This window comes from Micropterus salmoides, unplaced genomic scaffold (genome assembly GCF_014851395.1).
Source record: "Micropterus salmoides isolate LMB-PRFRI ecotype aquatic unplaced genomic scaffold, ASM1485139v1 Ms_hic_scaffold_16, whole genome shotgun sequence".
Taxonomy (NCBI): Eukaryota; Metazoa; Chordata; class Actinopteri; order Centrarchiformes; family Centrarchidae; genus Micropterus; species Micropterus salmoides.
Window position 1 is genome coordinate 22,449,865 of NW_024040707.1, and position 20,040 is coordinate 22,469,904.

The following is a 20,040-nucleotide window of genomic DNA, read 5'->3' on the forward strand; positions in this document are numbered from 1 at the left end:
TGCTGTTGCTAATGCAATGTTATTATCACTCAACTGGCCACATTCCTTCTGATTGGTTCCCACAATATCAGGATGTGCAGTATCTCTGCTAAGTCACTGCTAGAATTGAAGCAAACAACGACAACCACGCAATTAAAAACCCTACAGCATATTTCTCCTGTGATTATGCAGCAAAGTATTAGTTATCTTGCTGTGTGCTCCATATTTCAGCATTAAAGGCTTGTTCAGATAGTGGTGCGTTGTTCAGAAGTTTCTGTTTGGCTTGCCTGAGGTGTACAACACTTAATTAAAAAAGGTTTGTCTAAGGTAAAAATGACTACTAACAGATGGCTTGTACAAATGATAACAGAACTGAGGCGATGAATTATACATATAAATGACAATGAGGCACATGAAATACACATAATGTTCTCCCACTTAGAAATAACAGAGTGATACCATATACAAGTCAAACCTCATTTAACAAACCCTCTACTATCAAAAATAGACTTTTAGAGAAATCCACATGGCTTAAACATGAGCAGAGGGCACTAGATTTAACAACAACAAAAGCTGTCAAAGAATATTTTCCTCATAGAAAACAGGTCTACCATGGTGACTTGCTTTTAAAATTACAGGATTGGTGATTTTTGGCTGCATCACAAGCAATACGCCTTGAGCTTTCTACAGGCTCTAACGTCTGCAAAGAAAACCGATGAATTGACTTGTTAAAATATTAATGAGAACCTGAGGGTGGAATTTGCAAACCAAATGGTGACACACTGAAAGAGAGCTCCCTCCTTCACTCACTATTAATGCACTTGAAAGATCAGTTTCTCTCAGTTACACGCTGTTTTTAAAGCCTGGATTTCCCTAAAGACGAGACAACAGAGGGAAGATGATTCCAGTGCTTAACTGTAACCTGTACCTGGAACAGTCTCTGACCTACACACATTGTATCACAGGCCAGGAAAAATAAGACTGTTGGAGATTTTTCTAATTATGTTGGCCAACCTATTCTTCTTTTTATTATTATCATTGCTATTATTGTTATTATAGACATAATTCTATCAGTACCCCTTACCCCTTTTCCACTGTAGACTGTATATAACGTCAGACACACTATCCATACACATTAAGCCTGACATACTTACAGCACCAGATTTGCAGATATTTTAACCTTAATTTCCAGTGTTGACTCAATTAACCTCCCTCACCCTAAACAGAAGTCATAAAAATGACTGCTATCAGTCTGACCTCACAGTATGTTAGTGTGTGTTTCTGTCTGCAACACACACAAAAATAATATGTAAATACTGTACATACAAGTTCTTACTGTGTCAACTGTGAGTCAGAATCATATCACAAGTTGTGTTAACTTGGTGTATATGTGTAAATCTTAATTCATATGAACCTATATCAGGTTTAAGCTACACTGCATTTTTTTTTAAAAAGCTTCTCTTTCACTACACTTGTCTTATTGTTTACCAAAACTGAAAGTTTTATTATGTGGAGCAATTATTTATAATAATGTTCTTTCCGTTATTTTATATTTGCATGTAGAAAAATGCATTCGCATTTTATTGCATCAAATTAAACAAGCAAAGAGATTTCTTGCAAACTTGCAGCAGTTATACATTTGCAACTTTGGAAACAAGTTAAAAATCTTTTTTTTTATCGTGCAGAAGACAAAACTCTTTGAGTCCTGGAAATACCGCCAAACTGACAGGCAGTGTTGCTAAACAACCTTCTGGTTTTTTGAAAGATTACTAGGGATGTGTGTTTTAGACAATCCCTGGACAGATATTTGCCTCTGTGAATCAAATGCCATGAGAGGCACAATCTTAGGCTACAATCTTATGAACTCTAAACTGATGAATGCCTGAAACCATACGCACTCAGTCACAACTAATCCAGAAGTCTAAGCTCTGTGTCTAAAGTTTGACCTGTTAGCCAATATGAGTGAGCCCATGGTAACTCACAAATTCATTTATTTAGAATTTATCATCCACACTTTTAAACTTGTTGGTTCTTTGGCCATGCAGCTCCATTATTAACTGCAATTGTGTTTAGGCAGTGAACTCACCAGTATGGGGAAGCCAGTCAAGAAGTCGTAGATGAAGACGATACCACTGATCAGGTAGGTGATCTGCAGTGATGTCTTGAGAGGCTCCGATCCATCAATGGATGATCTGCGCTTCCCCTGGGCGTCCTCAACCACTATGGTGGGGACGTTGAACTTGTTCTTGTCGGCATTGTGGCCTGCCTGAATGGAGAAGGTCTGGAAGAGAGCGATGCCAATGCAAATCACACCCATGGCAACGCTACCACCGATCAGCAGCAGAAAGCACACGCCAAAGCCTAGACCAATCTCCGTCACAATGAATCGGCAGTCAGAGGTGTAGAAGCGGTCAATGGTGTCATGCCAGCCCACAGCAGGAAGCGTGGACAGGATGAAGGAGACCATCCAGATGCCCATCACCGTGTGCACTGCTTGCTTCTTGGTGTTACTCAACCTAGAAGCAGAACCACAGATTTTAGTATAAAGTAAGTCAAACTGCTGTCAGGTCTGCAAGTGAAATGGGCTTTTACTTTTTTTTCTGCTGTGTACTGTATGTCCTGTAGCTCAAGAGTCTTAAACTGGTGGATGTTGACTCTGATATTTGCCGAGCTGAAAAGTCACGATACTACTTCTTGGACCACTAATGCTGAAAGTATATACAGAAATGCAGGAAACTCCAAACAAACTTCAAAATACAGTTTCCAACAAGTGAAATTAGGACATGGTGAAAGGTGGTTACAGCACACTGAAACAACTCACACTACTCACCTGTGTGTGTGAAATCAGTTTTTTACATAAAACAATTAAAATGGGCACTTATGAGACATTAGACAGTACAATTGTATTTTATATGGAGGAGATTGATGGTGAATGGGACAGTCAATAGAAAGGACCTTTGTAAAACTACAATATACCTAAGCTATGGCAAAATGCTGTAATGCCACAACATGGCAGATAAAAAACACTATCCCACACGGTCATCCCTTGGATAAACTGGAGTTGAATGGTGGGAAATTGATGCTTTGCTGATGGAAAAAGATTGCTTTTCACATCCCTCGGTCTATTTGTCATCTAGGTCTATTTCAGCGTGAAGGGATTTCTATTTCCTCTCACCTCCAAGTAATTGTTACAGTCGAGCAATTTGGTGAATGTGTTTGTCCTCTGGCGGTGTGGCACTTTTCAAGGTTTGCAACAGCACACATACATCTCAAGTTATGGCAGGCCGTTACTTGTGTTCTCATTCCCAAAACTTGATGAAAGACTGTGCTATCCTGCCAAAACGTTTGTACCTAAAGTAGTGCTGAGCTGTTCAAAGCATCAGCATCAGTACATAGTCCATTAAGTTTGAAAAAATTTTTTATCACATCAGTCCAGCATCTATAAATTGGCCTCCTTTAAAATAATAATGATAAGTATATTATATATTTATATAGCACATTTCAAAACAAAGTTAAAAAGTGCTTTACAAGACAAAATAAAAAATGGTAGGAAAACAATAGTATACACAGTATAACAGTTTTAGCACTGAGAAAAAGGAGCCACATAAGAGTACAAAAAGTAAAATAAAAATAATTAAAACTATCAATAAACTAGACCCCCGGCCCCCCGCCTTGGCTTCGGGGGCCCATGGTGAATAAATGACCAGACTTTGAAATTAAAGGGACTTGTGTTTACAAGGATTTAAAATTAATGTTATGTCTATGGATTAATAGCACCACCTAGAGGCAGATTGACACCAAATTTCTTACAGTCCCTCAGGAAGGCAGTAAGGAAGAAGGAAGGAAGTTTGGTGTTCATTGGACATCCAAAACCTAAGATAAGACACTACTTCCTGTTTAGAGCGGTAGGAGTAAACATTTGTTAGCTTATAAATCTGATAGTTTTTCGTGTATCAATCTGGGGAGCGGTAACTTTTATCAGCTTGGTCGAGACATGGTCTGTGCTAAGAGAGATCGGACTTGCGGTTTCAGAGGAGTTTTTCAGTTGTGGCAATGTAGCAGAAAACACCATTATGGCACAGATGCGTGTCCTATCCCATACGATTCAGCAGCATCCCCCAAACACGTAGACATAAGGTTTATGAATGCGTACTGCACTGTACAGTAGTTATGAGGCAAAATGTCGAGGTTTTTCAGTTTTCGCGATGGGTATGGCCTATACCAGTAGATTCAGCTCGATCCACTGAACGCATTGATATAAGATTTTTGATATGTGCCTCTGTATGCGGGAGCTTCAAGCCCAAACGCAATTATCTTGCTTATAGCGCCACCTAGCGATACAAGAATTTTTGTGCCTAAGGTACTCTTGGGTCTCTGTACCTACCCTATGAGTTTCACTTACCTTCTATGCCGCAGTATCACTTTTATGTACGGAAGAATAATAATAAAAACGATTACAATAGAGTTCCCAGCCCCACTCGGGTTGGACCCCTAAATAAGAGTTTAGAGTATGCCTTTGTAGGTATTAAGAAGTGACTAAACAGATAGAGGTGATGTCAGACAAACCCTGTGAAAGAGCACTTACAAAAATATGTTTTTAAGAGGTATTCAAAAGTGAATACGGAACTTGCCAGTCTGATCTCCTCATGGAGGTTGTTCCAGAGAGTGGGGTCCCTAACAAAAGTCCAGAGCGGGCCTTAAAAGTCATAAATAATAACTTAAAATAACTTTTTATTTACAGGGCGCCAATAAAGAGAAGCTCCAATAAAAAGTGGATATAATGACAAGGGATATGTAGACAGAATGTTACGATTTCCATAAATGTACCCCTCCTGCTTCATTTAAAGTTGGGAAGGAACAGAGTAAATTATCCCTTTAGTGTCAGTTGTCCAGGAGCCATTTTGGCACAAAACCCAATCTGTCTCCCTCAAGAGAGCCAGAGCACATGTCGCCTATCCTCTTCTTCTTCTCATTAAAATCCTCTGGTGGAGTACAGGCTGGATATAAAATATATCCCCTTACATACACAAATAATATAACATATAGTTTTAAATAATTGTAACTAGTATTGCATTAGCTTACATGCAGCAGTATCCTCTGTCTTTGCACCATGGCTTTGTGCAAAGACAAGTAGGTCTTGTTGTCACTGTGATTAATTATGCTAGCCTTTCCTGAATGTGCCTGGGGTACATAGGATGGGGAGGTTGCATCACCAAGCTGCTTGAATCTATTACCAGAGAGAGAGTGTTGTGAGGGGAAAAGCTCCAAAAAAGATAGTGAGTGCAGGGTGATGAGAACAGCTGCCGAAGTACAAGGTTGGAATTCATAATTCAGGCCTTCGGTGTGTGTTAATGTCAGAGACAAGGCAGCCATGCTACCTCAGCAGGGCAAACGTGGAGCGATTTAAATGAAAGATGAACAGCAATTACACGGTGCATTGCCTGAGCTATCACTCCACCATATCGGTGTTAAAAGTGACTTGAAAACAAGAAGAGGAGCTGCTGAGTGCAAAGTCAATGCTTCCAGACAGGAGATGGAAGAATACAGTCAGATGAGTGAGACAACAGACGAGGAAGATAAAAGCATTTGTGTAAAGCCTGATATCTGTGTGGGCATCAGCCAATAATGACAGCTGCACAAGCAATATAGATAGCAAGATTTAACATCGATTTAAGAAGAAGTTTGCATATCTTATTTGAACATCTGCTAATCTGCAGAATTGGCCAAGCTGACTGTAAGCTGAGCATCTACAGGCCTGATGCCATAGAAAGTACAATAACTCTTTGTTTTTCAGTCGGGGAGGGTGAGCGAGGCAACAGAATACCGTTCTTCACTACATGGACCACAGCCTAAGTTTCTGCACCATTTCAATAACCCACATAGTAGCTTGTTTGTACTGTGCAAAAATGAATAGCAATTTCATATGTGCTTCCACCTGTATTTGCAACAGTATCTGCTCTAGAAATGCAGTCATCTGCAAATGATTGTTCTGTGCCTGCTGACCAGAAAATTGCCATGAATAGCAATGTGGCTCAGGAGGTAGACGGTAAGGTTGGCAATTCAACATGTCCTCGGGACCCTAGATTGCTCCCAATGGTCAGGCTAGCACCTTGCATGGTAGCTCGCTGCTATTGGTGTGTGAGCATGTCTGAATGACAGGTGAATTGTACAGCGCTTTGGATAAAAGTACTATAGAAATGTAGTCAACTTACCATTTAATATTTACCAAAGCCAAGACCTCTCCAAGTGTGCTTCAAGGTGTAAAGTAGCATTTTGATCATTGTATGTGCTTAATATGCTGCTATCTAACAGTATCATTTTAGATAAAAAATAATGTGCTTAAATCAAAGATATCATGTTGTAAATCTGTGGTTTTGAAATCAGAAATGAGTGTAAAATACAAAAAATCAAAGCAACCCATCCGCCATCATGATAATGATAACTGCCAACATTTTGTCATGTTGTAAAAGTGTAATTTTTAAATCAAACAGTAGCCGAAAACAAAACAAAATAACAAAATAAGAATTAAAAAAATGGCTGTTATCTCAGGACAGGTAATGTTAAAGCAGCACTTGTGCATCCCTGAATACAGACAGAAATAGCATCAAAATCTTGTTTCAAAAGGAAGCAGCGATGTTGCTCAGAACATCTGATTACGTGTGAACAGCAGATGTCTTGGGAGTCTAACAAAACCAGAATGGTGTTACTGCAGCAGGTTGCTTGAATGTGAGGTGAACCTGATCTTCATTATTCAGTGTAACTTTGTAATTTCACTTGTTGTGAGGAGCCAAATGAAGCTAAAGCTGACAGATGCTAAGTCTAGAGGGTTTTACATGGTGTTACCCCAAATAACTGCAACCAGCAGATGTGTTGGCAGGAGAGAGATTTCATCTGATCCAGAAAATCCCTCTCAAAAACGGAGGTAAACAGGCTGACAAGTTACACTAATCATCGTCCCTATCCTTCTGAGGGATGTGCTCAAAATGCAGCAAGGGGCCCTAAATTTGCAGCTTAAATGCCTGAATGTTCTTTCGAGGTAACTTTGGCAGATGTTGTGTTTACTGCAGGAAGTTGGAATTAAAAATGTCTTTTTACAAATTCGATTGTTAAGAACAGAAAAATTGATGGTTGAATGTAAAAAACCTGGATCAACAATATTGATCTTAGTAAAAAAAAAACAAATTGATGATGATGTTTGACGATGTACTGTACCACTAGTATTGACTAGTCGGCCTATAAAATATCTGGCATTTAAGGGCGCACTAACACTACGCAATCCGTACCGTGCACGGGTATGGTTACCCCCTAAAGTCCGGTTCGTTTGACCAGTGTGATCGCTCCATGCCGTGTACGCACAGTTAAGCCTTGGCACAATATGTACATAATATGTCATACTGTGAAGAATGACAGTCGATTTTGACCTCCAGCTATGTACAGGGTGCTTACCTAGACAACCCAGCTGTGATGAACGTTCACATAGCTCTCCTTATTAGCTAGGTTCCTTACATGCTTGCTAATAACCTTATTGGGTGTCCGACAGTGACAGTTGTGTTGGACAGATTTGTGCAGTGGTGTTCATGAGAGAGAGGTGGAGAGAGAGAGGGAGACAAGGTGCTGCGCGAATATATGCGCAGCACTCTGCAGTCAACTACGATTTTAAATAGGCCTAGTAAAAAAATCACATATTAATATGTGGAGGTCGGCGTTGATACTGTAGCGAGCCGCCACAAACGTGGGAAACACTGACCCAGTGATGAATGTAAATGTGCACCATTGTGAGCTCAGGCCAGCGGGGGAGGGGGGACAATCGTGCTCGGGCACGGTACAAGGCAACTGGGCCTAGTGTGAGTACGCCCTAAGATAATTAGCATCGGTCAATACCTGCACTCGCAATGCCGATTTATCATCCTAAATGAAAACGCATGTAATCTAAAACCATTACTGGCTAGTGTTAAATATATATTCATATATATGAATATTGATATATATTCACATATTCTGTAGAGAACAATGCAGTTGAGTGATGCCACTTCTGACAAACTGTACCCCACTCTCCCTTAAACACCAGTCACATTCTGAAATCTACAGCATAACTCATTGTTTTATTAATTTAAAAAAAAACTCCATGTAAAACAACATGCAACTGGCTAATATAACCACATATAATAGATTGTACTATGCATGGAACAATGGAATTATATAAATAACTTTTTTTTTTTATATTGGCATTATCGGCCATTGAAAACCCCATATCATCCGACCACTACTTTACTTCCAAATTACAGAATATACTGTATGTTGAAATGAGTGCAATGGAATGTGCTGACACATCTTAAAGAGTTGGTTCCCCTTAAATTACAAATATATATATTTGTAATTTGCATATTTTCTTTAAGGGGAGAAAAGTTGCTGTAGAATTTTTCCTTGTCTTTTTTTATTCTGTGGTCACCACAAAAAATCGATTATCCTCCACTGTATTGGGGTGAAGGCAGAAATCTCAGAAACAGAATCTCAAAACTTGATTATGCGCAAAGTTATCTCTAGTGGTAATCATGATACCTGCCTTGATACTACAAGGCATACATCTGTGATTTGGGTAAAATGACCCTTTGAAAATGGTACCACCTAAACTAAGAGTGTAATCTGAACAGGCATAAACAGTTTGTTTTAAACAACAGCCTCATGTGTCTTACCTGTAGTTTACAGGCCAGCGCACCATCCACATGCGGTGATAAGAAAGCGAGGTTACAGAGAAGCAGGTGACCAGTGTGAGAGTGTAGAAGGTGGAGACAAACACCTTGCAGAGACCCTCATTCCACTCGTAGTTAGAGTGCTGACGGCGCAGCGTTATGACACAGTACATAGTGATGGGGATGGCCATGTTGAGGATGTGCGTGCCTGCCAGTGTGCAGATGAGGAACTCCAGCGGTTTCCACTTTTTCTGCTTGGCACTGACGCTAAGAATGCTCCAAGTGTTGGCCAGGATGGACACGCCTGAGCAGACCAGCCAAGCCAGCGTGTTGGCGTTGATGACATCATCCTTCATGGTGGTTACCTCATCCACCATGTTGGAGCAGGGCGGAGCCTGTGGGGCCGCAAGGAACTTATGGCAAGAGCAGGTACACCCGAGGAGAAGGAGGAGGTGGTGATGGGCAGGAGGGGATGCAGGGCGTCGGGCAAGGCAGGCATCCTATCTGGGTGGGTGTGCACTCTCCATGGGATGGGCACAGCAGGGAAAGGACATGGTAGTGCTGTGACACAGTGGGATGTTAGAGAGGGAGGATGGAAGGGCCAGTTCCCTTACAAGCCTGAGGCTGGAGAGGGGAAGAGAGAAAAGAGGCAGGCACAGGGATCAGAGAAAGAAGACTTATTTTTTTTTCACTTGAATTTACTTATAATAATAATAATAATTTAATTCTGAGTCAGTACAATTCAAAATACCATCATACATAATCCCTCATCCCAGTGAACTAATTGGGTTGTGTTAATCACAACAGTTTAACTATTACTGAAAGCCTTCCATTTCACAGGGTTAAGAGATAACAGTAATCAGTCAGCAGGGCTCATTTTAAATATAGCATAGCGCAACAGTCATTTGCAACAGTTTTATTTACAAAAAAAAAATCATGAATCGCAAACTATCACAAATCTAAACTGCTCTAATGATCATAACTGTGCAGGAAGAACTAAACACTGAATGGCGACACTTTGAAGGTGGTGCCACTAAAAAGAGGTTATTCTACTGACTTATTGCTGAAACATTAAGTTAATTAATCCAGTAGTCAGTTCCTCATTTTGTTCCACCCCTATACCCCTTGTAACATAACTCAACTGAATCTTATGCAATGTTGTTATAAAGAGCCATTGAGAGAACGCATATATATTGCTTGCTACAGCTTAGGTAAGATGTTTAGGGCCATGTCCATCATAACACAGCTGCAGCCAGAGAATCATCAGGACTGAAGAGTGAAAAATGCTTGGCACAGCTAGAGCGTGTTGTCACATCTATTTCCTGTCTTTTGGCTTGTCCAAATACTGAGTTGCTGTAGGCAAGACCCCAAAGAGGGGACACTGGAAATGACAAAAAAACATGTCATCATCACCCTGCTCTCACCTTACCTGATCTACTCCTCCTTTCTTTCTCTTCCCTCTAACGGCACCCTAAACCAAGCCAATCAGATTCAGAGCTGATAATGCAAGAGGTTATGAGGCAGCATCTATACAATCCACAGGACATGTGTAACCATATGAATCAGGAGATGGTCCTGTAAACACATCATGAAATATTCTGCTGGTTCAAGAAACTGCATACTCACACCCAACTCTAGTGACTTTATTGTTTGGCAAAGGGAGAGCAACACCAATTAGTTTCCAAGTAACATTTAAAATATAAACTCTCACTTTTATTTCAAGCAGAATGTGGCACAGTGTGTTAGGAGGGAAATAATCGAACTACATCAACACACCTACTGAAAATGATACTAAAATGACATCTGACAGCCAGCAGTGTCTCATTCTTGGAAAGCCGAGAATAACAAAATGAACCAAACACAGTCTGGACTTACTCTTGTATTCAGCTTGTTCTTGTTCTTGTTCTGTGGTCTTAATCTCCAATTACACCATAAGGTAAACTACAAACAGCTAAATCCATCATACTTAGTTATTAAGTTAAAGGGACTAGACATGATCTCCCTGCCACAAAACACAGGTTACAAACTGTAATATAGTGGTGTGAATTTAAACAAACACAAAACATTGACTAATTGAAAAAGATAATAACCAGACTATTCCAAGAACATTTCACTATGGAGACAATCAAAGGAAACACACAAAAAATTGTTATCACACTCTAAAAAAACTAAACAAAAAACACATTAAACCAGGCTGGGATATAAAAAGAATGATCCAGGAATCCCGAGGTGGTTGGTATGGACTGAGTTTCGTCTCACATTCTGTCCGGTTGACTGTGGACTGAAACCTCAGTTGAGTTAAACAGTAAACACAAAAACAGTGCCAAACAATCCACCATGGCTTGAACAAAGTCCACCTAAACTGGTGCCATGAGGAACATACAGTAAAAATCTGTTTTGTGTATGTGGGTAATATTGTTTTGCCTGCCAGTGAAGGAACAGTAGGGTTTCTAAATGAGGAGTTAAGGGTGGTCACAGTGACAACCAATTAGAACTGAACAGACCAAACAGTCATGCAGTAAACAAGTATTTGTGTGAGCCTCAGCCACTTCCACCTGTTTCAGGTCTTAGACCCGGAGTGGATCACAGCCTTTGGTAGTATTTGATGAAACATAATTTCACCTAAACACATATCTCTCAACCTCTGAATCATGGATGCCTGCTGCCAGTATCACATCCCCTGGATTTTCTCTGTCAATTACCACACCACTCCTCTTCATCTTCCACACAGTGTAAAAATGCTCTACTGTGTCTTTTCTTTTAACGCATGTACTGTATACATTCTGTCCAGGTAACTGTTTAGTGAAAATGTGAAATAAATGTCAGCTCCATGTGTTATTCTCCAGGCACAGAGCCACAGATCAAAAAGTACTGCTGATCTTATCACTGAATGTAACCAACCCTTTTTCCATTAAACATCATTACATGTTGACATACCTATGAAATGTGGACACTGGGGATAAGTATAATGGCTACAAGTATATAACAAGTAGTCATCATATGGCTGCTGTATGTGAAAGGGGTTGCTCACAGTGATGATAAACCTACAGAGAATTATCAGCAGACTCTGCAGTTCCCCACGACTATATGGGCTTTTATATCAACCTTCGGGTGATTAGCTCACAACGTTTCTGCTTCACCGTCATTGCTCTGATAATGTCAGCTGTCTCCACGTACTGTGTAACTAAGTACATTTAGTCCAGTAGTAAACTTAAGTACAAAATTGAGGTACTTGTACTTTACTTGAGTCTTTTCTTTTCATCCCACTTTGTACTTCTATTCCACTAAATTTAAATGGGAAATAGAGCTTACTTAAGATTATTATCTGAAAGTTTCAGTTACTAGTTACTTAACAAAAATTATTTTTTAAACTAAACTACCTAACAGTATATACAAGTACAGCTGAAACAAAGACATCATGTAAACATCTGTTTCAATTCCAATAAAGCCTTTAAATAATTTAATTTTTCTATTTTAATATATATATATATATATATATAATATATATATATATATATATATATATATATATATATATATATATATATAATATATATATATATATATATATATATATATGTGACTTTGTACAATTGGTTGGATAAAACAAACATTGTCACTCTGGGCTCTCGGTACTGGTGATAGGCATTTTTCATTTTGCATTTCTCTATTTTTAGAATACAATCAAACAAGCAAATCCAATATTTGAAATGAAAATAAGTTAGCTATTCATTGTAAATGAGTTTGCAGTCCTGCTTTTACATTAACGTCACAGCGGTCATTTTTCTGAAGTTCAAAGACCATTACCATTATAATACTTACATACATTTACTTAAGTAACATTTTTAATGCATGATTTTTACTTACACAACACTTTTCCCCTTTCTAACCATTCAGCTGCATTTGTACTTTACCAACATAGATAGAGTGCAGCAGAAAATCTACTCTAAGGCCTTCTGCTTGGGTGATTCATGAGGCTCAAGGGGGAAAATGACAGCTTTCAATTAATACAAGAAATTGCAATAAGGTCTCACAGGATTTTTCTACCTCTGGGAACAGCTGGAGGTAATTGGTGATGTTAACTTTTATAATTTCTTTTTGCCAAATTCTAAGTTTGATCATTCTTGCCTTTCTGTAGAGCCACTCTCTACCTCAGTTTGTGCTAGTTAAAATTCACTGCTAGTTCACATATTCAGAATGTGTTGACGGCCAATGTGTGATACCGTATAGATGCAGGACAGAATTCATAGATGATTTCCAGATGTCTGTGAGACTATTAATGCCACTGTTGATGCAGAGCATGAGCACAATTTATACTTTCTCCAGCATTGTACCAGTTCTGCTTATGCACATTTAAGCTCAGTAACATTTGTCATCATTCTGATTAAAATTCAATCAAGCCCACCAGCCACCTCAACCAGCACCTGCCTAACAAGGCCAAAACATACAAGAAAAGTTGATTAAGATGCACCTAATCACTTTAAATTATTTTTTCACAGTGCATATTCAGAGGTCATCAATGGAAAATGCAGACACAGTTAATTATATCTACAATGTGGGCAATACTCTACAATACACCAGCCTAGACTATGAATCAGATTTTATGGCATTATCATCCAATTATTCAGAGTCAAATTTAAACTTCACCACATGCCTCTCTTGTGTAAGTTGGACTAATTACTATACTTACACCAATTAAACCAACCTTATTACCAGACACAAGTGTTCAATGCCTACAATTGTAAAATCTTGCTTTATCTAGAAATATCTAGAAAAGACAACTGAGGTATGGCTAAAGGTATGGCATATGATTGTATGTATGAAGTATATAGTAGTAGTAATAGAAGTAACAAGTGGTATAGTGGTGGTCATAGGAGTATTAGAGGAAGTTACAGGAATAGCAGGGCTAGTAGTTGTAGCACTGGTTTTATTTAAACACTGACGGGCTTCCTAACCATAGTGGAACTAACAGCTCGTTTACCCACAATCCCCTGGGCCTCCAAGCCATATCTGTCCTCTACACAGGGGAAATCTGCACTGACAATTGCACACATGCTGTAAAGACTTTCTCTCTCTAACGTCAAGATGCTGAATGTTAACAGAATGGCACAAATTCATCGAGGTGTGGATACAAGGACGATCAGGAAAAAACAAATGTGGTAGCCTGTTCTGCACTTTGTGTAGCTTACATGAACTGTTTAAGATAAGGAACGATAAGCCTTGGAACAAATAATAATTTATTTCTGAGACTTTTGCCATCAAACAATGCTTGTTCCCATACCTATAATAACACTGAGAATAATAAAATAAAATAAAATACTTAATAATCAGGTTATGCTCATTGGCTCATAATTTCAATGATAGAAATAATGCTTTTAGGTGTAACAAGCTTTGGTGGCAAAGGCACATCCTTCATAGTGCTTCAGTTCCTAATATGGTGCCCCACTAATGTTTTATCAGGGTTTTATATAATAGTGAGATAAATCAGAATAAGTCAGATTAACTTTTGCAAAATTACATCTCAGAGTAAAATATAAAGTAACAGCAAATTAGGTAAATAAATCTTACTTTTAGCTCTGTTAGCTAGAAATATCAATAATTTCCCCCAGCAAACTGTAGAAGATATTGGAAAACACCAAAAGGACTCCGGATAGCTTACTTGTATGTATAATAGCATGTATAATGTATGTCTAATAGCTTACTTGTATGCATAATAAGGCACGGCATAAGTCATTTACTGCCATAATGTATCTGTCCATGTAAACAAAAAGGTTGACAGTCTATACAAAAGCATTTATAGAAATACCAACAGCATTGCGAGGGTTGGTGGAAACTGTGCTTTTCTTCTCCCAGCTGACAAGCTTATCAATTTGCACATAAGTCTCATTTTGGACTGCTGAAAAAGGCACCAAACACTTTTTCCTTCTTTTCAATCTCAATAATCAGCTGAGGTACAGAGAGGAAGAGACAAGTGTGCCTAGACAGATTTTGGCAGGTATAAAGACGGATTTATCTGTTAAAACAAAAGCCCAAATGGATGACAGTGTGTCTGAAAGAGATCACACCAGTAATTACATGGAAACCTGAACATGATGATTTACAAAGCTGTATCTAACTATGCCCATCAGCACAATGTTGGTCAGTGTGTTCAAATTGGCAAGAGATGGAGTAGATGGAGGGCGTAGACATCTTTTATAGGCTCCCTGCTGACAGGTGTAATACATGAGGTCTTATTGCCCGAGCCACTCATCCCTGGAGCTGTCAGAGTGGAAAATACTTTGCCCCTGCAGGCTGCACAGCTTTCCCCAGAGCACAGCCTCAGTGTTTAATATTACATCTCTGATGCTTACACATGACAGGTGCTTTACTTTGAAAATGAAGCCACCAGATATTCTTTTTGCAGCAGCAGCAGCTTCACTTTAACACGCAGTTACCAAAACTCATGCTAGGGAACTGCCCAGTACAAGTACTAGTCCTCTACAGCTTTGATGGTTAAGTGTCTTATACAGGGAATGTCAGGGGCAGTCACTTGTTTCCCTGTCCCACTTAAAAGCAATTACAAAACCTCTAACATTTCTAAAAATACTGCACTGCTATCTGATTTATAGTTAAAAAATAATAAAATTTCACCCAGTTACATTTTCTTTGGCTGTAATCAGTTCATTTTGTCTACTTATGTTTACTGATCTCTGATATTATGGTCTACATATGTTTCTAAATCATGGAAGTTTGCACTTAGCAGCTAAAGGGGATTCTAATAAGTGAATAAACCCACTTAAGTCTATGTTACTCTTACATAAATGTTGATCGGGTAATCATTGTTGGCCCCCATGATCAGAACATGTAGCTTGATTAAGTATATGCCAAAATTCAGAGTCTTCAGCAGGAAGGCTAAATACGTCTCGATGAACATAATCAATTCTCTCAGTCTAAACATGGGGTACTGGTTTGATGGAATATTCACAATGTTATCAATGGTATTAAACTGAATTATTGGCTTGTAAACATTTTCATAGATCAACATGGATAAATGCCATGTATAAATCTCCTGACCTCTGCACTCCTTCACAAGAGCTTCTTTGAAAAGACAGAAAACAAGCATTCCATTTGCTCTCTGTGTGGACCAAATAGTCATCAACCAGGGAGATGATTTACCAGAAGCGTTTTCATGGTTTTTAAGGGGGTTATTGAAGGTTATTAAAAATATTAGAAGACATGGCCTCCTGGTGAGAGGGAATGGGGATTATAGAAGAAGATATTTTTCAGCAGTTTGTAAATAGTCTTTGATGGAAGAGGACACATCCATTTTGATTATTATAGTTAGATAATCAGAATTATAACACAAATCTCTACATGTGGTGCACAGTGTTACCCACACAGTGCAGGTGAAGAGCTCTCCTTTACCCCATGAGGGATGACAATGGCCCTCAGAGGCCAAAACACTATCAATCTTACTCATCTCCAGTGAGTCCTCATTATCCAGTTATCAATGAGTGTCCAGGAGAGGCTCCTCCTTGCGTGACAAATGATCAGCAGGACCAGCATTAACCCACTTTGCTGCGGAAAGAGATACCTCTGAAAATTAAGATGATTAACTTCTTTAAGGCCCAGGAGGCTCATATTTGTGACCTCTCTAGAACTGTTTGTTGAGCTTTTTCAGAAAGAATTATTCCAGGAAGAAAGGGAAACTAAATGACATTGGATTTTTACTAATTCCCCAATCGGGCTTTTTACTGGCTATACCGTGACACAGATTCATTAACACAAACTCAAAAAGAAAAAAATTACAATGAATTATGTCTGTTTTCATCCCTTTTTGCCACCTGGGATTGGCTGAGAGTAATTTCCAGGAGCGCCTACCTACTCTATGACCTCATTCTTTAAAGAGGCCATGTTCATTTTCAGGTTCACACTTTTATTTGGGGTTCCTTCTACAATAGGTTTACATGCTTTAATGTTAAAAAAAACATATTATTTTTCTCATACTGTACATTGCTGCAGTACTCTATTCACCCTCTGTCTGAAATGTTCCGTTTTAGCTCCCTAAAAAACCTAATCTGCTCAGATTGGACAGCTGGCTCACTCTGTTGTGATTGGTCAACCTCTTAAAGCGTGTATCGGAAAAATTGGTTAGAATAACTGGTTTCCTAAGGCTTACTGATCGACTGGAAACATGGCTGTAGCTATGGTAACCATGGCAGGTATTATGCAAATGTGTTAGCATGTGTTACATATTGACATAGGCAAGTAAAGGATGAAAAGGCTAAAATACAAACAAGGTGTATCAGTCAGGTCAGGAGCAGTGTTTTCTGTGGGAGACAGTAACTCCCTTAGGCGTGGACTTTGTAACTTTGCAGACCTTTTACATACACAAAAAGCTATATAACAGACTAAAGGAAAGGAACCCAAAACACGCAATATTGCCACTTTAACTTTGCGTCTACTTTTACAATATGCATACGTATCAGAGCCCAAAACACGGCCAACGTTCTCTCAAGATTCCTGTTCCCTCTGTCAGTCCCCTCTCAGTGTGTACACACCGGGCTCTATACCAAGCTTTATAAAGCAGCCAGTATTAACCAGCTCATGACCTTCCCACCACAGTCAGAATCCCTTAGCCCAAGAATGTTTTCCTTTACAGTAAGAGGGCATATAACTGACATGTCCTTATCATCTTTTCATAAGATCGGTTATTAGTAAATAGCTATCGTATTAGGCAGTCTGCAGCACTGTACTAGAACCAGACTAGATCTCTTAAAGTGTTATGTTGCATAGCAACTGCATCAGTCTTGAAGAAAACATACAGCAAAACTTTGGATCACACTGAGTGTTTCCCCAACACACTGTTATTCCAGGGCGTCAAATGACACTATGACAAAGAATGGTATTTGACACACAAGGAACCCTTGACCATCTGTATGAAACACCTTTTTAAGATGTGGTTAATGTAACGAAATGGTCGCAGTTTGGTTAAGTTTAGGTAGAAAAACTACATGGTTAGGTTTGGGAAAACATCATGGTTTGCGTTGAAATAGGTACATTGCGTGTCATCAGTCACGCATGTAACATTATGTAACTTAAAACTTTAAATAAGTCAACTTTGACTTTTGCTTCTGTATACTGCATCACCTGACGCAGATGGGTTACACTGGAGTTGTAAAATGGCTGGTTTACTTTAGAAATATAAAAAATTAAACTGTTAATTAAACTTCTATTGTTAAACAGTGACTCAAACCATGTTAAACCGTTAAACCGGCACTGCCATACTGGTCTAGCACTCCTTCTCACGTGTTATTTCTTAAAGGGTTTTTCAACCTGGACCTTATTTACTATTTTTGTCAAGGCAGTCTGGTGGAACTGATGAGAGCGATACAGCAAATGTTTCTAGTTAAACAAAAATGATCTTACTCTTCAAAAATGTCTCTCTCTGTAGGGATCCTTTCCACAATACTGTCAGACTTGTAATAATAACCTGAGCCTGTCAGTGGCTTCGCACTCTGTCTCCTACTGCCAAACTCCACCTGCTCACTTGTCCTGCATTCCACTAATCAAGAAACTGCAGTTTATCAACCCTGGTTCTCCACCTCATTCTCTGGTTCTCCACCTCATTCTCCACCTCATTCTCTGGTTCTCCACCTCATTCTCTGGTTCTTCACCTCATTCTCTGTCAGATCATCAGTTAACCTCAAGTTGTATTTGTACTACGGCTGACTATTCTCCTTCTGTGATCTTCGAGTGTGATTCTGGACTAATTGTGTGTTTCCCTGTGCCTAGGACAACTTCTGCCTTGGAACTTTGTATTTCTTATTTACTTGCCTGGAACTTGAACACCTGCCTGCTTCTTCCTGGGTGCAATTCTGCTCTGCTGCCTACATTAGACTTTTCCCGCCGAAAGATTAAAATAAACTTTGACTGCTACTCTTCACAACTGTGCAAGATTCACTGACATTATGACAGTTAAGCCCATGTAATTTTTGCTAAGCAGCTCCAAAGGTATCCCAATACAGTAATTACAGGATAATGGCACAATAAGTGTTTTACATTTACCAATATCCTCTTGAGTCAGCTGCTTTACAATAACATCATCATAAAATCATCTTACTGATCAAACAGAAACAACACATTTCTGACCTACCGTAATGTAGGTCCTGACAGCGTCCTACCGATGTTTTTGAGGGCGTGTCTGAGTAACCGCTAGGCAAGAACTGTGACGCGAATTTTGTTGTGACGTCACCAGAAAGCGGAAGAAAAGGCTGGACTACAAATGAGCTGTTTTCAGGCAGTTCAGAGCAGTGTTTTCTGTGGAAGATGGGAACTCCCTTTCGGGTGGACTTTGGGCTTTTTCACTTTGCAAACCTGTTACATGCATAAAAAAGGTATTGAATTCCATAAAGGAGAGGGAAAAAGCCAAAGAGCATAACATGACCTCTTTAAGAGAGTCAAATGGTGATCGAAATACAATTCCATCCATTATCTTCGTGTTAATCTCAAGAGCATTATTATCACTCCACTCAACCACTTTGTTCATGCCACGCTGGTGCATCCCAGTGCTGTCTGAGTTACTTATAGCCATATCATTAGAATTTTTTATAAATATATTGATTTGGCTACTTGCTCTTTCTTTATCTTTCTTCTAGGTCATTCTTATAATTTTCTACCTTACGTGTAACTCCAAAGGAAATTCCTTGTATGTGTAAACCTACTTTGCAATAAAGCTGGATAAGATTTCGGTTTTGATTCTGATTCTACACGGCAATCATCGTAATAGTGGGTAAAAAGTGTGTTTGATGATGATGGTAAATGGACAAAAAAGTACTTTAGAGTTCAGCCTGTATGGTTCTCATTCCAGAAATTATATTCAACATCAATTCCATCTTTGAGGCTGTTTTTGAAGTTGGTTGATTCTACATATATCTGCATTCTGATGTAACATTATTATTAACAGCTTCAACCTTATCATTTTGCTGTCTATAGTTAACCTATCAAATCACTACTACAACTGTTTTTCCCTGTGTGTGTAAAAAGTTAATTTGCCCAAATACCGGCCAAACCAGCCGCATAGGGAATCCTTCAGCTACATCTCCAACAACAGTTAGTCTACTAATGTCTTCGAAGCACAAGATATTTGAGTATGATTTTTATGAGAGATGACAACTTACATATCATATATAATGATGTTCTGTATACTGATATTCCTGCAGTGAGTAATTCGCCTTAGTTGCTGTCGTCGTAAAGGATCCACTTACAGCATATGACACCGGACAGCAAATATGCACAAGCACTCATGCTCATGGATGAAACAACAGCAATAACATGTTGTGAGCAAATGCCCCTTCCATTTAATCACAGCATTTCCCTATTGCACAACAGG

General features: G+C 39.0%; 1 protein-coding gene across 1 annotated transcript in view; it reads right to left on the reverse strand.

Moving 5' to 3' along the window:
- LOC119906168 (probable G-protein coupled receptor 153) overlaps nt 1-20,040 on the reverse strand; it is a 37,274-nt gene that overhangs the window by 12,874 nt on the left and 4,360 nt on the right. The window contains exons 2-3 of the mRNA XM_038723716.1: nt 8,673-9,293; nt 2,066-2,495 (exon numbers count right to left, since the gene is read on the reverse strand). Coding sequence (XP_038579644.1) covers nt 2,066-2,495; nt 8,673-9,046 — 804 coding nt within the window. The 5' untranslated portion in view covers nt 9,047-9,293. The remainder of the gene's footprint in view (nt 1-2,065; nt 2,496-8,672; nt 9,294-20,040) is intronic.